The sequence below is a fragment of the Myotis myotis genome, unplaced genomic scaffold (genome assembly GCF_014108235.1).
Source record: "Myotis myotis isolate mMyoMyo1 unplaced genomic scaffold, mMyoMyo1.p scaffold_m19_p_3, whole genome shotgun sequence".
NCBI lineage: Eukaryota > Metazoa > Chordata > Mammalia > Chiroptera > Vespertilionidae > Myotis > Myotis myotis.
The window spans coordinates 85,253,943-85,272,719 of NW_023416335.1; the positions used below are offsets into that span (position 1 = coordinate 85,253,943).

Consider the following 18,777-nt stretch of genomic DNA (forward strand, 5'->3'; position numbering starts at 1 on the left):
GAACATGTCCATCACTGCAGAAAGTTATCTCTTGCCTTTTCAAATCAATGCCTGCCCTCAATCCCCAGAGGTGACCACTAGTTCAATTTCTTTTATAATAGACTAGAAGCTCGTTGCACGAAAATTCACGCAATAGGCCTTCCTTCCCCTGGCTGCTGGCACCGGTTTTCCTCCGGCACCTGGGACCCAGACCTCTGGTCTGGCCGCAGTGGAGAAGCCAAGCCTCTTCAGTCTTCAGTCTTAGCTCTGCGCCTGTGTATGCAAATTAACTGCCATCTTTGTTGGGTTAATTTGCATAGTTGCTCTGATTGGCTGGTGGGCGTAGCAGAGTGACACCGATTTGCATGTTTCTCTTTTATTAGTGTAGATTAGGTTTGCTTGGTCTAGGAAATAAAAAAATAGATAAATTGGGTTCAATTAAAATTCAACTTTTGTGCTTTAAGGGACACAATCAAGACAATTCATAGGATGGGAAAATATATTTTCAAATCATATATCTGGTAAGAGACTTTTATCTACAGCACATAAAGAACACTTACAATTCAACAATAAAAAGACAACCCAATTTAACATGAGCAAAACGTTTGCATAGACATTTCTCCAAAGAAGATATGCAAATGGGATAATAAGCTCATGAAAAGATTTTTAGCATCATTTATTCTTAGAAAAATACAAATCAAAACCATAACAAGATAGTGTTTCACAACCACTAGGATGCTTAAATAAAAAAGATAGTCAATGGCAAATGTTGACAAGCATGTAGAGAAATTGGAACCCTCATATATCCCTGGCGGAAATGTAAAATGGTGCAGCTACTCTGGAAAACTGTTTGGAATTCCTCAAAAAAATTTTTAAAATTCCACTCATAAGTATATAAGCAAATAATTGAAAACATATATCCACACAAACCTTGCACATGAATGTTCATTGCAGCATTATTTCTAATGTTGGAAACAAAAGTGGAAACAACTAAATGTCCATCAACTGATGAGTGGATAAACAAAATGTGCTATTTCTATTCAGTAAAATATTATTCAGCCATATAAAGGAATGAATACTGATTTATGCTACAATATGGAAGAAACTTGAAAATATGTTTTATGATTAATTTATGTGAAATATCTAAAATAGACAAATAGATAGGTATAGAAAGTAGATTAGTAGTTGCCAGAGCAAAAGAAGAAAGAATAGAAACTGCTAGTGGGTAGAAGGATTCTTTTTGGAAAGAAAAAAATATTCTTGAATTTTATAGTGTCAATGGATGCACAACTCTGAGAAAATACTAAAAACCACTGAATTGTACTCTTTAAAAGGGTAAATATTGTAGTAGTATAATCATAGCTCCTTCAAAATAATTCTCAAAAAAATCAATCAATGTCATTCACTGTACCAATAGACTAAAGAAAAAAATGTATTAGATTCTCAATAGATTCAGGTATAAAGCAATTATATCCACTTCACCACTTCTGTTTAATATTGTACCTGAAGATTTAGTTAGTCCAGTAAAGCAAGAAAATGAAATAAAAGCCATAAAGAATAGAAAGGGATAAATAAAACTGTCTTTTTTAAAAATAAAGGTTTTTATTGATTTTAGAGAGAGGAAGGGTGAGGGATAGAGACAAAGAAACATCAATGATGAGAATCATCAATCTGCTGCCTCCTGCACGGCCCCTACTGGGGACTGAGTCTGTAAACCCGGGCATGTGCCCTGATTGGGAATCGAACTGTGACCTCCTGGTTCATGGGTTGACACTCAACCATCAAATCACACCAGCTGGGAAAAAAACTGTCTTTATTTTCATAAAATATTATGATGTACATAGATGTATAAGTGAATTTAGAAAGGCTGCAGTACAGATCAATATACAAAGCCAACTGTATTTCTTTATATAGTTGAACCTTAAACATGGGTTTAAGTCACTGGTGTACACTTATACACAGGGTTTTTAAATAAATATTTTCTCTTCCTTATAACTTTTTAAATAATAATTTCTTTTCTCTAGATAATTTTATTGTAAGAATACAGTATATAATACATATAACATAACAAAATGTGTGCTAATCAACTGTTTATATTATTGGTAAGGCTTCTGGTCACCAGTAGGTTATTAGTAACTAAGTTTTTTTGTTTTTGTTTTTTTAAAATATTTTATTGATTTTTTTACAGAGGGGAAGGGAGAGGGATAGAGAGTTAGAAACATCGATCAGCTGCCTCCTGCACACCCCCCACTGGGGATGTGCCCGCAACCAAGGCACATGACCAGAATCGAACCTGGGACCTTTCAGTCCGCAGGCCGACGCTCTGTCCACTGAGCCAAACCGGTTGGGGCAGTAACTAAGTTTTTGGGGAGTCGAAAGTTATATATGGATTTTTGACTGCACAGGTGGTCAGCACCCTTAATCCCTGCATTGATCAAGGGTCAACTGTACTGTCTACAACCAAATAGAAAATAAACTAAATAGCATTTACATAAAAATTCAAATACTTAGGAATACATTTGACAACTGATAGGTAAGATTTCTACAGTAAGGACTACAAAACATAACTCAAAGAAAATTTAAAAAGACTAGCTTGGCCGTGGTGGCTCAGTGGTTGAGTGTCAACCTAGGAACCAGGAGGTCACGGTTTGGTTCCAGATCAGGGCACATTTCCGGAATGTGGGCTCGATCCCCAGTGAGAGGAGTGCAGGAGGCAGATGATTGATGATTCTCTCTCATCGTTGATGTTTCTATCTCCCTCCCCTTCCCTACCTCTTTGAAATCAATAAAAAATATTTTAAAAAAGACTAAATAAATTGCGAAATATACTATAGTTATGGATTAATGATTAAAATAAAAATCCCAGCAGTCTTTTCATAGAAATTACTAAGCTGATTGTAAAATGCATATTAAAATTAAAAAAAACAACAACACAAGAATACAAAAGAAAATTCAAAAAGTAGAAAAAAGTTGAATGGCTAATGTTACTTAACTTTAGGAATTACATTGCTGTATTCATGTAAGGATAGACAACAGATCAACAGAACAAAATAGTCTAGTAACAATCCACATTAATAAAAATAAATTGATTTGACAAAGATACCAAGGCAATCTAATGAGGAAGGAATGTCTTTTTTTTTTTTCAAACAGTACTAAAACAACTGAATATTTATATGAAAAAAATGAGCCTCAATCCCTATCTCACACTGTATATAAAAATTAACCTAATTGAAATTTTAGAATACTACATGCAACAACTGTAGAATATACATCTTTTTAAAGTCACATGGAACATTCATCAAGATAGACCACAGGCTAGCTAGGCCATTAAAGAAGTCTGAATAAATTTCAAATGATTGAAAACAAACTATGTTTTTATTGAAATTAAAGGACAAACAATCTGGAAAATTCTCAATTACTGTGCTGTACTAACCCTATCAATTCCTACAAAAGGAGTGCTATAAATCTTTTATTATAATTGGGGATTTATCTATTTTTCCCATTAGTCTGTCAATTCTTGCATTGTGAATTTTGAAGTTATCTTATTTGATAGATGCATATTTAAAATTGCTGTATTTTCTTGAGTGACCCTTTTACTAATATGAAATATTATTTTCATCTCTGGTAAAACTCCTTGTTCTAAAGCCTACTTTCTTTCATATTAAAATAGGCACTCTAACTTCTTTATGGTTAGTGTTTGCTTTTTAAAAAATATTTTTATTGATTTCAGAGAGGAATGGAGAAGGAGAGACAGATAGAAACATCAATGACGAGAGAGAATCATTGATCGGCTGCATCCTGCACACCCCCTACTGGGAATTGAGCCTGCAACCCAGGCATATGCTCTGGACTGGAATTGAACCCAGGACCCTTCAGTTCACAATCTGATGCTCTATCCACTGAGGCAAACCGTCTAGGGCTAGTGTTTGCTTTTTAATTACACCTTCCTTTCTTTTGTTTGGAGTCTGATTGCTATCTCTCTACATAAAACGCTAATATACTAAGTGTCCCTCCAACAATCTGACCAGTCGCTATGACGTGCACTGACCTCCAGGGGGCAGACGCTCAGCCCAGGAGCTGCCGTGAGGCGCACTGGCCATTTACAAAGAAACAGCACCGCGGACCTGGCACCAACAAAGCAACACTCGGCTTCCCCCGATAGGGACACAGGCCCTGCCACCACCCCGGAGTGACAGCCCACCAAATTGCAGCCAACGCTGCGGAGAGCCAGCCCATGGTGCAAAATGTGGCCCACAGTCCAGCCCAGCCTGGAAACGGTGGCTGTGGGCGCCAGGTAATGACGTCACACAGCAACGCCCGGCTTCTCCCTAGCTGCAGGCCATTTAACAATAAACGGCACTATGGACCTGGCACCCACAAAGCAACATTCGGCTTCCCCCAAGTGAGACACAGGCCCCGCCACAAACCCGGAGTGACCCCCCACCAAATCGCAGGCAACGCTGCGAGACACCATGGCGCAAAACGCAGCCCACAGCTCAGCCCAGCCCTGAAATGGTCGCTGTGGGTGCCGGGTAATGATGTCATGTAGCAACGCCCAGCTTCCTCTCTCTTGCGACTAGCCTCCTTGGAGTTTCTTCAGCCCAGGAACACGACTTGCTTTATAGTCAGGGGCAAACATTTCACACGTTAACCAAATGTCTGTGAAGCGTTTTCCTGTGCCTCATCTCAATCAGCGGTTCTCAACCGGTGGGTCGCGACCCCTTTGGCGGTCGAACGACCCTTTCACAGGGGTCACCTAAGACCATCCTGCATATCAGATATTTACATTACGATTCATATCAGTAGCAACATTACAGTTATGAAGTAGCAACGAAAATAATTTTATGGTTGGGTCACAACATAAGGAACTGTATTTAAAGGGCCAGAAGGTTGAGAACCACTGTCTCATTTGCTCCTGGAGTAGGTAGATAGGAGACTTAGTGGAATGCTAGTTTCTTTTCATTATCTGGAAAACAGAGATTTAGAAAGTTTAGAAACTTGACCTGACTGAAAAGAAGTAAGAAATGGTGGAACTTGAAAATGACTTCAGGTTTTCTCACTGTGCAGAATATTGTCAAACACTACTACAGTTAAATATTTCACCCTTTGTTCTCCCTGTGTGATCTACAACAATAATCTGCTTCATATTGATATTTACTGCTGTGTTGCTGACAATTACCTGAAAGAGAAGTTGGGGTGCTTCACTGGGCTGGAAATAATTTAGCTAAATCAGAAAGCAGGTCTAATTAAGTATATATATATATATAATCTCTCGCTGGTGCCAATCACATGTGTGTGTTTCAATCTGTCATTGTTGATTGTGAATTTGGTTGACACTTCTATTATAGAGAAAGGGCAAATGGCGATATTAAACTATTTCTTCTAATTAATTTCCTTTCAATGTGCATGAATTTGTGCACTGGGCCTCTAGTAATGATTATAATAGGCACCTCTGATGAATTAATGTTATACAACTTTATTATATGTGAGAACCTCACAACAGTGATTGTATATATTTTTAATGAAAAATTATATAGTTAATTATACAGTTTTTTCTTATTACAAAACATCTGACATAGAATTGCACAAACCTAAATTGTATAAAATTAAAAGAAACACCTGCCTGCACATTGTTGTTTATCTTTTGAGGCCTTTTTCTACATGCAAATGCACTTCATTAATTCTATGAATTTGCCACCACTCATTATTAAATGCACCTCAGTCTCAGTCTCATGTGAGCATCTTTCAAGAGGCAATATAAACGACCCTAATCTCAGAACAAACTTCTTGGAAGAAGACATAGAATTTATCTGCTAGATTCCCTTATCAAAGTTTTTCTTCATGGAAATTAAACCCCCCACATTTTTGGGTTGTACATGTATAGGCACTGTCAGGTCCTGCATTATCTCATTCCTCATTGCCAACAGAAAAGCTCCGGGGCAGGAGGTGACAAGATATTGTTTGGGTATAACGTGAGCCACCACTGAGTTGTGCTTCTATGCAGTCTGTTTCCACAGCAGTATAGCCCACCAGGAGTTGCTTGCCACAATCTTGGCTGGTATAATACAAGTGGCTAATGTGGAGCCAGTGAGGCCAAGAGCATCTGAGTACATAAGCAGTGTTCGATAAAATCCATTTCTTGCACCATTTATTTTCACTCATGCCTTTCCATTATATTCACCCCCATATTGCGTACATACAATAGGGGTATCCAGTTTTGTGTAATCATACCTTCACTTCTTCCCTAAGGAGGAAGGAGCAAGTCCATTTTGTCATAGTCCTGTTCAAGATGGTGTCCAGCCACAATCTCTGAAAAGGCACAAAGGTTAATAAAACAAGGTACTAAGACCATAATTAATAATCTTCCTCTTTCTTGCCTTAACCCTTTAATACCCTTCTGTCAGTCAATTATGGGGCCAAGATCTGTCAGCAGTGAAGGGGTGGGATCAGGAATGGGGGTAGAACTCATAGATGAGGCAGCTCCCATTTGGCTGAGGACAATTCTCAGTCAACATTCACAGCAGTTGGGGGATGAGTGTGCCAGTAGGAAAAGGAGATTTAAGCAAAGTATCAACATTCATCCAATACAAGGGGCTAATCCTACCTCCACTCTTTATTCCTTGAACCTTCATATTCTAGTCATAGTATCACATATTAGCTGTTGGTTCAGTGCATATACTGACAGTGCCCAACCATGCCCTAAGTCTAGAGCATTTTGTTATGTAACAAGATCTAACTAATACAGATCAGTTACATAAGACCACAGGGGCCTTTGGTCATGTGTTCATTGTTTCTCCTCTTTTGTCATAAAATGGATCCTTTGGTCTGAGAAACCATGTCAATAGACCAGGCTTCTATAAATTCTCGAATAGTGATCCTGGCAGAGGCACTGAGGACAAGAAAGGCAAATTCATGGCTAGATTAGGTACCAGTTCTGATGAGGATGAATTGCTGCTTCCTCCCTTGTATAAAGAATGCAGTGTGATCAATCTGCCACCAAGTGAGTGATCGGTCTTTTCCAAGAGTAATGCCATATATCGGTCTCTCAAATGGCAAGTTGGGAATAAAGCAACGGCAGTAAACATCAATGTGAATAGATCAGAATTGGTGAGAAGGAGTCCATATTTTTGGGCCCTTGTAAGACTTTCATCACTGCCACCATGACTTCTCTATTCCTGGGATCTTTGTGCTGGCTAAGTTATTTCATTCACCTGGTGCCAGAGAATCTCCTCTGTGATTGATGCTCTTTGGTGGGAATTAACATGAGACACAAAGATAGAAATGCTTTATTCTCACTTCTATAGATCCACTCATCTTCTGTTTTGAGACCAAACTATCCCCAGTACTCCAATCTTTTTCCCCCAAGGTCCTGACCAAGCCAAGAAGTTCATGTATATTCATATCTCAAGCCACTTATTCTTCCTAAGAAGTAAACAATCAAGTTACTACTCACAAATCTGCTCAAGGGAGGATTTCCATCATCACTGTAATTTAGGGCATCAGCAATGCATTTTTAATAGCACCTACATTTTTTACCAACCCATATGTAAACTATGTCAGAGGTTCTTCCTCCTCCATCAGTTGGCCCTAGAGAACCTCCTTTGGCCAAAGGACTGAATTCAGGGAGAGGTATCAGTGCAAGAGAGTTGGTGAAATAAGAGTTTGGATCATTTGTTCACTTAGCTTACTCATGCCTTCTTGGTCCCTGCATGGGCCTGATCCTGAATGTACTATATCCATTGTATAATAGATTGATGCTGTGCCTGCCAGTGGCAATAACTTATAACTCAGTGTATAATAATCAGCTCATGATGGGCTACTCCTATTGTTTAGGCACCTTATGGTCTCCCATAATTAGGCACTCAGTTCCACTTGGGCCAGGTAGCACAAATGACTGATTTTTCAAATAGAGATAATTCACTATTGCAGAAGGCATTGCATTGCTCCAAAACCTCAGAGTATACTTCCTACTGGGACTTACCAGAGACTCTATACATTGCTTATCCACCACAAATACATACTATTGGATTTGGTGGATTATACTGCTCAAGTAGTAGGGCACCTTGTGCTGAAGCCTGGACCTGATTTTGAGATGTCTCTTATTTTGGCACCCACTTGCAAATAAAAGCTTTTAAGTTACCTGAAAAATGAGTTTAATTTATATTCCCAAAGACAATATATACTGACCTCAAAATCCAAAAAGGTCCACCACTATGTGATGAGTCTCTCTGTTAGTGGCAGGAAGTGAGAGGTGCAACAACTTGTTCTTTACATCAGTGATATTCCTAGCATTCCCAGAATATTGGAATTCTAAAAACTTCATCAAATGTGGCAAGCCCTTGGATTATTTTAGACTAGAGGCCTGGTGCACGACATCGGTGCATGATATTCATGCACTGGAGGGGGGCAGGGGTCTCTCAGCCCGGCCTGTGCCCTTTCAGTCCGGGAGCCCTCAAGTGATGTCCAACTGATGGCCGTCAGTCAGATATCCTTAGCGCTGCCTTGGAGGTGGGAGAGGCTCCTGCCACAGCCACTGCCCTTGCCAGCCCTCAGCCCGGCTGCTGGCTGAGCAGTGCTCCCCCTGTAGGAGTGCACTGACCACTAGGGGGCAGCTCCTGTGTTCAGCATCTGCCCCCTGGTGGTCATTGTGCATCATAGCGACCAGTCGTTCTGCTGTTAGGTCAATTTGCATATTACCCTTTTATTATATAGGATTCTATGCCGGGGTCCAGCCCCAGCAGGTCCAGGGGTTCCCCAAAGGTGTGGACGGAGTCGGCGAAGAAGGAATGACACGGAGACAGCGTTCAGTTGATCAGCAGCCTAGCCAGGATCTCTAGCCAGGATCTCCAGCCAAGTTCTGGTCTTGATCTCCAGCGAAGTTCTGCTTAGGATCTCCAGGTTCTCCAGCCAGGTTCTGTAGCCATGTTCCCTCGCTAGGTTCTCCAGCCAGGTTCTGTCCAGGTTCTCCAGCCAGGTTCAGTCACCAGGTTCTAGTCAGGTTCTCTTGCCAATTTCTGTAGTCAGGTTCAGTCCAGGATCTTTTGCCATGTTCTCTCCAGCGAAGTTCTTCTGTCTCCAGAGAATGTTCTGTGTAGGTTCTGTGCCTAGGTTCTGTCTCTCAGTTCTGTGTTCTAAGTTCTGACTCTTGCTGTCTTGTTGCATCTGTATTTATACCAGTTGATTCAATCCTATCAATCTCTATTACAAAGGTTAGGGCGTTTCTTATCTTCATTCCAGGGAGTAAAGATTATGTAGCTTAAGCACGATTGTTCGTAGTTAAAGTGATTAATTACCCGCCTGGCACTTAGTTAAGAGGTTTTATTCCCTCCCTAACTTCAGGGGAAAATCCCTACCTGGGGAAACAACCTTTCTCAGAGAGGAGACCTTGGTTAAAACACATAGTGCCAAGAAGGTGAGCAAACATATTAAGAACAGTATGCCATATGTGCCAGGTCCCTTGAAACAGCAAGCATGGACCGGCTCCCGGCAATTCTATCCTCCATTCTTTGACATGCATTTGCTTTACTAGGCCATTTAGATTGTGTTATTCAAAGTATAACCTATAGACTGGTGTTGTTAATTCTTGGTTACTGGTTCATGGCAAGATAAATTCAGAAATTAAAATTAAAAAGGATAGGAGTACACATTTACTTTCTAGCCTCAGGGCTATTTTAATTCTTCTGTCTTCTGTCCTGGTGAGTACAAAGGGACAAGTACTCTAGATTAATGCTTGTCAAGCTATCTGTGGTGAAGGACCAGTTTTTTCAATATGTTTTAGAGCAGTCCAGGGTATGATATATTTATACCCTGTTCAAGGAGATGAGTCTTCTGATCGTGTGCTTGGATGTCAGAGCAACGTCAAATTTCTACAGGAAATCACAGCCTTGTAAAAAAGAAACTGCCAGTAGAGGCCCTCTGACATTCTTAGTGTGCTTTAAAGTGACAGTTGGCTGTCTGAGGTATCATTTTCTCTTGCAAGGCATACACTTCCATAAACAAAATCCATCCCATCCACAATCCTTAAAATTATTGTCACCATATTGTTCAAGGATCATAGCCACCACACTTTCCAATGCCTCACCTTCTACCTGCACTGCAGCCCAGTGGACACAGGTGTGAAGCCTTAGCAATTATGATCTACTGTGTGGCCTCACTTACTACATAACTTACTATGCCAGGGGTCTTTATCACCCTGAGATATCAACTCTAATATCCCATTCTGTCTGTAGGACATTCCTGGGATCGTCTTTTAACTTGGGTTCTCTAGAAAATACAGCCCGAGTGCAATTTGAGAGAAACAGGAGTTAAGACAAATGGGAGTGGACAGGGAAGGAGAAACGAATAGTGTAATACCAAAACTAGCTATCCCTTGGTATCAAGTCTAACTGATTGCTCAGTGCCATGGGCACATGCTAGGCATGGAGATACCATAGTTAGTAGAACAGATATAGATCTATCCTCATGGACAGGGTCAGCTTTAGGGCATGTGAGCAATACATTTAGAAGGGTTTTATGCTTGAGTTAATGTCCTATGTCACCATCTTGAAAAAATCTCAATAATTTTTGAAAAAGGAGTTCTACATTTTCATTTTGCACTGGGCCCTGCAAGTTTGTTACCTTGTGCTGCTAATGTAAATTGCAGTTTAGTGGGGGAATCAATCATTCTCTCTCCAGAAGAGTGTGAATTGGTGGCATGGAGAGAAGGTCATGTGGCAGAAGAACAGCATAAAGAGATGAACAAAAACACCATTCACAGGGGCAGGAAGGAGGGGAGCCCAAGTGTAGCAGAAGGGGCTCTTTTTGTTGTCTTCTTCACTTCCCCCCCTTAAACTAATCATTAATCCTGAATAATCCAGGTAAACTGAGCAGGTCTCTGTTTCTTAAACCCCGAAAGAATCTAAGAGCATATACATATGGGAGGTAATTTAAATCATGAGAATTGAAATAGAGCAAGAAGAAAGTTGAGGATCTTCTAGGCTACCGCTGACTCACACTATCTTTAAAGAAACTTTTTAATTTCTGATTTTTCATGAATTGATAATTTTGGAAAATAAAAATTTAAAAAGTACTAGAAAAATCAAATGAAGTCACATCACATACAAGCTCAGATTTTTTAGTATTTTAAACAGACATAAAATTATATTTCAGAAAACAATTAGAATAAAAGATAAAAGGATAAAAAAACCTACAAAACTGCACTTTGTTCACTGAAAATGCACATGTAGATGATTAACAGAGGATTGCTAATACAACCTTAATCTGTTATGATTTCACAGTCATAACAACTAAATAAACCTTGGTAATAAATTAGCGATTTCCCACATTAAATGCTATAACAACATTTAGTATTTTAAGTTTGTCACTATTTAAAGTTTTAACATGACAAATGAATGTGCCTTTTGCTTATTAAAGTATCTAATCTAGGTTGGATTGGGGACAATGCTACTTACAGGAGATAATGTAGTACATCTAAACTGTTTCTATGTTTTATTTAATAACACTCATAGCAGAGAAACCAGTCTCTCAAAGGTATGTTTAAGGAAATGGAAGAAAAGATTTTAATGCAATTTTAGCAAGCTCAGGATATTCATTTTTAATTTTTACCCAAAAGAAGCAAACAATGCTTTATTTTTAAAATCCATTTTCAACTCTTTATCTGTAGCCAGGTTCCAAAATGTCTCCTATTAAGTAAGTTATAGTTACATTTAAATTATCTTTTAATGGGAGAAATAAATTTTACACCCATGAATTTCTTATGTGTGGAGTTTATTTTCATGGAAAATAAAAATTCAAAATGTTTTATCAAATTCAAAATTGGTTTCTCTATATTTTATATGTTAACTAGACACCCGGCACATGGATTCGTGCACCGGTGGGGTCTCTCAGCCTGGCCTGTGCCAGCTTGCAATTCTGGACCCCTCGGGGGACGTCGGACTCCCAGTTTCGGCCCGACATCCTCCGAAGGATAGAGTGCGAGAAGTGGCAGGCAGTTGGGGAGGAGCCTGAGCCTGGGCCAGGTGCCACACTGCTCCCACTCATCCTGGCCCCGCTGCACCTGCTGCTGCCTGATAGGTGCTGCCGTGGAGGGGGGAGAGGCTTGCACCGCTGCAGCTGCGCTTGCCAGCCATGAGCTGGGCATCTGGCACCCACTGGTCAGCTGAGTGGGAGTGCACTGACCACCAGGGGGCAGCTCCTGTGTTGAGCATCTGCCCCCTGGTGGTCAGTGCACATAATAGCGACCGGTCGACTGGTCTTTCTGTCGCTTAGGCTTTTATATACACAGATGCCACTCAAGTTTGATGGCTTTATTGCTTCATTTGTCAGTTTGTGGTTTTAATACTATACTATGAGTTATGGCTATGAACTCAAATATACTTCTGAGTAAAATTAGTACTAACACTTAGGTATTTAACCCCTTGGGATCATTTCTCTGGTCATTATTTGGCTTACTACTATCATTACTAACTTGCTGATGTGTGTGTCTTTTCTTGACAAAATAGGATAGTAAGGCTTATTTTACCATCTATAATTTAGGGTTATAAACAAATGACACAAATTTTACTTCCCTAATGTAGCTATGCTTTTCAAAAACAAGCTTGATTAAAAATTCAAATGAGCCAAAACCGGTTTGGCTCAGTGGATAGAGTGTCCACCTGCAGACTGAAAGGACCCAGGTTCGATTCCGGTCAAGGGCATGTACCTGGGTTGCGGGCACATCTCCTGTAGATGTGCAGGAGGCAGCTGATCGATGTTTCTAACTCTCTATCTCTCTCCCTTCCTCTCTGTAAAAAATCAATAAAATATATTTAAAAAAATTCAAATGACTAGAAAATAATATTATAGAAGTAAATAAACATATAAATTTTAACTTACTTTTGGGTTATAGTTGACAAATTAACCTTGAAAAAACATGGTCCTACTGCACATGACAAAGGCATAGCCATGCTACCTGCAACTCATCACACAAGTTGGAGAACACCTGTACTGTGCTATACTCTGTTTAATGAGAGCTGTCCAATCATCATGCATTTGGATATTGATGAAATGTTAAATTGCTAAAAAAAAAAAAAAATGCTGCTAAGCATTTACTCTTAATTTCTGTACTTGTCTTCTGGTAGACCAAACACAGTGTGCAAATTGGCACTGGTCCAAGGACCACTTTGAGTAATGCTGCTTTAGGGAACCTGCGCTGAAGAAACTGGGAGAAGAAATAGTGGAGGAGTTTATGAAGTAGCAGAAGGGAGGAGGAAAACAAGGAGACCATGGGTTTGTGGAAGAGGAGGTAAGTATTAAGAAAGAGGAAGTGGTTAATGGTGTTAAGTGCCAGAAAAGTTAAATAGGCTGAGGACAAAAAAGAAGCCCTGAGTTGATAATTAGGACATCAGTGACCTTTGAAAAAGTGATTTCATTGGAGTGCTGGAGTGGTGTTGCTGGTAGAAAAAAAGCAGGCACTAGTAGGCTCAGGAAGGAGAGAAAACATATGGGGACCTCCCTTTCAAAAAGCTAGATTGTAAAGATATGGAAATAGTATGGTAGCTTATGAGTGCAAAAAAAGGTCAAAGAAAGACTAAAAAAAATTATAATATCATTGAAGGCACCTCCAGATAGAAAATCTAAGAAAGATTGTCATTTGGACTTAATGGCAATCTTAAAACTACTGTGGAGGTGTGGGAAGTTCAGGGGAAGCTTCTTTTAAGAATCTGCAAAATTTCTAATACTTCTCTGGTAGTGCAACAAAGATAAGGATTTTGATTGACTTGATTTTTCCTGAGTTGTGTATAAAGGTTTAAATGTAGCAAGGAACAATTTAATTTACATCCTTTTGTAAATTGAGGAATCTCTCTTTGACTTATCATAATTGTGGTAAATCCAGATGTTAACAAACTGGGTTTAATAAAGCAAATCATACCTATATATGAAGAGAGTTTACTTCAGTTCCCAGAACTTTCCTATGCTCTCCTGCCCCCCTCACTTTTAACAAATAAGAATTTACTGTGTGCCCGACAGTGTGCTGGGTACTAAGGCAATAATGATGATTTGTTCTCTATTCTGAAGGAGCTCATTAGAGAAAAATCATGTTATGATGTTTTCTGGTTAAGTTAGAGGCTCAGTTATGTCACTGAGGACCCATTTTTTAAATATTCCTACTGTGCCATCCTTAATATTTCTGCTTTATTCTCAAGTCAGGTGTCTTAGGTCACAATGCTGCAGCAATTGCATGGAAAACAATCTCATAATAGTTAAGAAGTAGAAGAATGGTGTCATACTTATACTTCATTTTAGCAGGCTTTCAGTGGACTATCTTTGGTCTAGCAAAAACCAAAATTTCACCCTGAGTTCCTGCCTATACTACTCCTGGGCAAGGTGAATAGGATTAGAAAGGATTACCACTTTGATGATATCTTCTCTCTGTAGTTGGAGCTGGTAATGGACTCTACCTCTTGACAAACTTTTGGCCTCCAAGAGAGGGTTTCTGAACTTTGGCTGATATAGCTGACTTACAAATATACCTGGGCTGCTGAGTAGGCCAATGATTGCCAACCCTTTGTATATTCTGGCATATGTCATGGCATACACAGAAAATCGTAATCCATCATACCACTCACTGGGATAATAAACCCAAGAGGTTTGCAGCCATACCTTGCCTGAAGGCTCCTACTGCCTCAGCCCTGCTCAGCTTTTCCAAGGATAAGGAGATTCACATCAGAGCACAACTGTATTTCGTTCACTGCACCTTAGTTGTGAAGTTCTGGAGGGACAATCAATAGCATCTGCCAAAGAGAAAAAAACATGTACTCAAACTAGACAATTTATTACTATAAGTGAAGACCAAGAGACGGAAGAGACAGCTTCTGAGCTAATGTTTGATGGTGGTAGTTCTAGCAAGCTCTTTGATGATGTGTTTGTGCCTTTGCACATGCTGCTTCTCTCTTCTTGCTGTTTTCTTTATCAGTACAATATAATGGATTAGCAGAGTCCAATATACCTGGGTTCAAATCCTCTGCCATCCATCAGCTCTGGAATATTGGGCAAATTAATGAACTCCTCTGAGCCTGTTTCTCCATATGCAAAGTGGGATAATACTACTCACTACTCATTTGAAATAATTGTTTCTTTTTGAAATAATTGTTTTTGAGGACTAAGATAATTATGTAAAACTAGAGGCCCGGTGCATGAAAATTCATGCACTGGAGGGAGAGTCCCTTAGCCAGGCCTGCCCCATCTCACATTCTGGTAGCCCTCAGGGGCGGGAGGCAACCTGGCGATCAGGAGAAGGCGATGCCCCATCACACCTCTGCTGCTGTCACTGCCGGCAGTGCAAGCCTCAGCTGGCCCTGGTTACCTGAGCCTCGGGCGGCCCTGGGTGGCTGGGCAGCCGCCATCTGAGGCTTGCCTGCGCCTTGGGCCAGCCCTGGGCAGCTGGGGGGCTGAGGGGACTGGGGGACTCCAGAGGCAGACGCGTGGAGTGGCTGGGCTGCACGCCTGCTGCCCCAGCAGGGCTGAGGGGACTGGGTGCCACCATCTTGTGGCTGTGGGCACTTTCATCTTTGAAGGTGGGGCAGTCAATTAGCATATTCCCTCCTTATTGGCTGTGGGCGCTGCCATCTTTGTGATGGCATGAGGGTCAATTAGCATATTCCTTCTTTATTAGATAGGATTACCAACACAACTTAATGTTAACCAATAAAGATTTGAGGCTATAAACAAATTAAAAGTTTGTTTGGGAGTCTTAAAAAAAGAATTAGAACTTGAGACCCAGATTTAGGTAGCAATCCAAACTGCTCTCAAGAGAACAAAGGAAGGATTTATAAAGGCAAAAACCACAAAATATAATTCTTTCATGCAAATGAACTATTGCTGGGTAAGTACAGAGATTAGTTAGTTCCAATATACTAGAGGCCCTGTGCACGAAATTCTTGCACTGGTAGGGTCCCTAGGCCTGGCTGGCGATCAGGGCCGATCTGTGTGTTGACTGGCGGGGAGATGGGGGTGGGGGGGGGGGGGGGCTGCTGGCACTTGCCTTGGCTGGCCTGGGGCCTGCGGGCTGGGGCAGCTCCTCCTTACAGTGTCTGCCTCCTGGTGGTCAGTATGTGTCATAGCAACCGGTGGTTCCACTGGTTGTTCTGCTGTTCAGTCGATTTGTATATTAGGCTTTTATTATATAGGATGTAGGGAGGCAAAAAAAAAATTACTTCCTATAATGACCTGCTCTAAGAACTGAAGCACAAGATGTGGCTGGGCCCCACTTCCCTAATAGCCTCTATTTTCAGTGACTCTCTTAGCAATGCTTATTCCATTTAAGTTTTCCCCATTATCAATAGTAAGCCCTCCTTAAATGTTATATCTCCCTGGCAAAATTCTATTCAACTGCTACTGTTCCTTTGAAGATGTCCCTTAGACATTCTAGGTGCCTCCTGTTTTTACACCACTAGACAATTTATTACTATAAGTAAAGACCAAGAAAACATGTTATGTTTTCTGGGTAAGTTAGAGGCATGAAAACATTTATCACACTGTAATCTGTTCTTTACCCACAGTCCTCCTCTCTTCCCTAACTGGTGATCCTGCCATTTGTATCTCCCGGTGACTGGCAGAGTCCAGCTCCTACAATGTGTCCCAGCAATGTTTGTGTTTGTTTGGCCCACTCTGCCTAGCGGACGGGCGGGGGGGCTGCGGTGGAGACTCGGGGCGCCGCCCAGAAGGAGAGGGGCGTGCCCGCTGGGGGTGCAAACGCCTGATACTCCCGGCTTGGCCTGAGCCGCACCCCATGATCCACCCACAGACGAAGATGGGCCCAATCTCGCCCGCCAGACTGTGCAATGCCCCGTTCCCGGCACCCATGCCCGGAAGGGAGCGTTTCGGGTAGAGACAGGTTCGGGCGGCGGCTGCAGCCTCAGGAAAGACGCCTGGGCGCCGGCCGGCCCGGGCTCCCTGCCCAGCGCGCCCGACCTCGCGCCCCCGCCCCGCGCGCCACCCGGCGCCCGGGTTCCCTCCAGACGCCGGCGGGCCCGGAGCCTCGCGGACGTGACGCCGCGGGCGGAAGTGACGTTTTCCCGCGGTTGGACGCGGCGCTCGGTTGCCGGGCGGGGGAGGGCTTGTCGGTTTTCCTCAGGGGACATTCATATTATTTTTGTAACGGGAGTCGGGAGAGGACGGGGCGTGCCCGGCGTGCGCGCGTCCTCCCGCCCCGGCCCCCCTCACCGCTCGCGGGCTCTTGCCCTGGCAGGGACGTCATGCCGCCCAAAACCCCCCGGAGAGCCGCCGCTGCAGCCGCCGCCCCCCCGCCGCCGCCGCCCCCTCCTGAGGGGGACCCCGAACAGGACAGCGGCCCCGAGGACCTGCCTCTGGCCAGGTGAGCGAGCAAAGCCGCTGCGACTGCCGGCGCGCGGGAAGGGCGCCCGGAGGATGCGTCGGGGCTGGCGCCGCGGTGCCTGGCGGGGGCGCGTCTCCGCCGGGGGCCGGTCCGCGGGAGGGGGGTCCCTCCGTGCCCCCCGCGGCGGCGGCGCGGCGGGGGGGGAGGGGTGACAGGGGTCTGGGCGCGCGAGCGAGGGCAGAGCCGCCGGAAGGGTCTGGCTCCCGCTTGACAGGTGTCCGGCGGGTGGGGCTCCAGTCCCTGAGCGAAGTGACAGGTGCCGCCTTCCCTCCGCGGGACTGGCGGCTCGCAGGCGGCGGGTAATTTCGAGGCCCCGTCAAACGGGGGGAAAAAATCCTCCAAAAACAACACAAAAGGACTAGGGTCTGGCGGGGAGTGTTCTCCCGTGGAGACTCGCAGCGCGCCGGTGGCCGGGTGACTTTCTGTTTGGGTCTCCCGGGGATGCAACAGTTGGAAGAGTTCTCCTCGGGCGTGCAGCCGCCGGAGCCTCCCCTGGGAGAGGCCGGCCGGGCCGCGGGCGCTGCTGCGGAGCCGCCATTGGGGAGCGTTCGGGGTCCTGGGGCCAGTTGTCCCCCGGGCACTTGGCCGGGGTGCCGTGTGGGGTTCCCTTAGGCCAGTGCTTCGAGTTCTTGGGGCTGCAGAGCCGTAGCAGTGACTGGGGGGACAGAAAGCTCTTTAGAGGACCCGGTGTGTGGACACAGGTTTAGCCTACGTGCCTAATAGTCCCTAAACTGCCTCTTCCTTTCTTGTTCCATGTCAGCTGGCTTCAGCACGTCTCATTATTTTTGTCCCTTTTTGGCTATGAACCAGCCGGGGGTCCTGTTGCTCCCCCTCCCCCCACTTTGTGTGGGCACAAAATTGGTGTCCTTGTGCTCCCATGAATGGACTTTACATTGAAGAAAGTCACGATACCATGATGTAATAACGCAGCGGACCATGGCAGGGAGATGTTTGTTCTTTTTGGCAACATCTTATTTTTCTCGATTGCGATACTCTGTGGTTAAGAAGCTAAGATGGGAAGAGTATCGTTGTCTTTATTCTTGTCAGCGCCGGTCCTCCCGAAGACCACGTAGCCATTGCAGGGGAATGAGACTCCTTTCTGTCCCTCTCCACTCCCTCCGTCTTTCTGCTCCATTGCCAACTCCTGTTTCTTTCACCTCCCCAGACACTAATAGAATTCAGGCCAAATTGTAAAAGACTGGAATGGGTTTTTGGAAATGGCTTGTGAAAGACCATTAAAAATTCATATATTTAAATAGACTGCCTTGTGGGTCAGTTAAAAGTCATACTCACCAGTTAAAGAAAAAAGCCTGAGGATGTTCTGGGAGAAGACATTAATTTCTGCTTAAATTCTGTTGTATCGAATACTTGAAAGTTTCCCTTTGGAAAGAGCAGTAAAGACTCAGTGAAGTGTCCCATGTTAT

The 18,777-nt window shown here is 43.0% G+C and overlaps 1 protein-coding gene across 2 annotated transcripts in view; it reads left to right on the forward strand.

Annotated features, from left to right (window-relative positions):
• Positions 1–17,105: 17,105 nt before the first annotated feature.
• RB1 (RB transcriptional corepressor 1) overlaps positions 17,106–18,777 on the forward strand; it is a 212,686-nt gene continuing 211,014 nt past the window's right edge. For both annotated transcript variants that reach the window (XM_036299823.1, XM_036299822.1), the window contains exon 1: positions 17,106–17,332. In XM_036299823.1, coding sequence (XP_036155716.1) covers positions 17,214–17,332 — 119 coding nt within the window. In that variant the 5' untranslated portion in view covers positions 17,106–17,213. The remainder of the gene's footprint in view (positions 17,333–18,777) is intronic.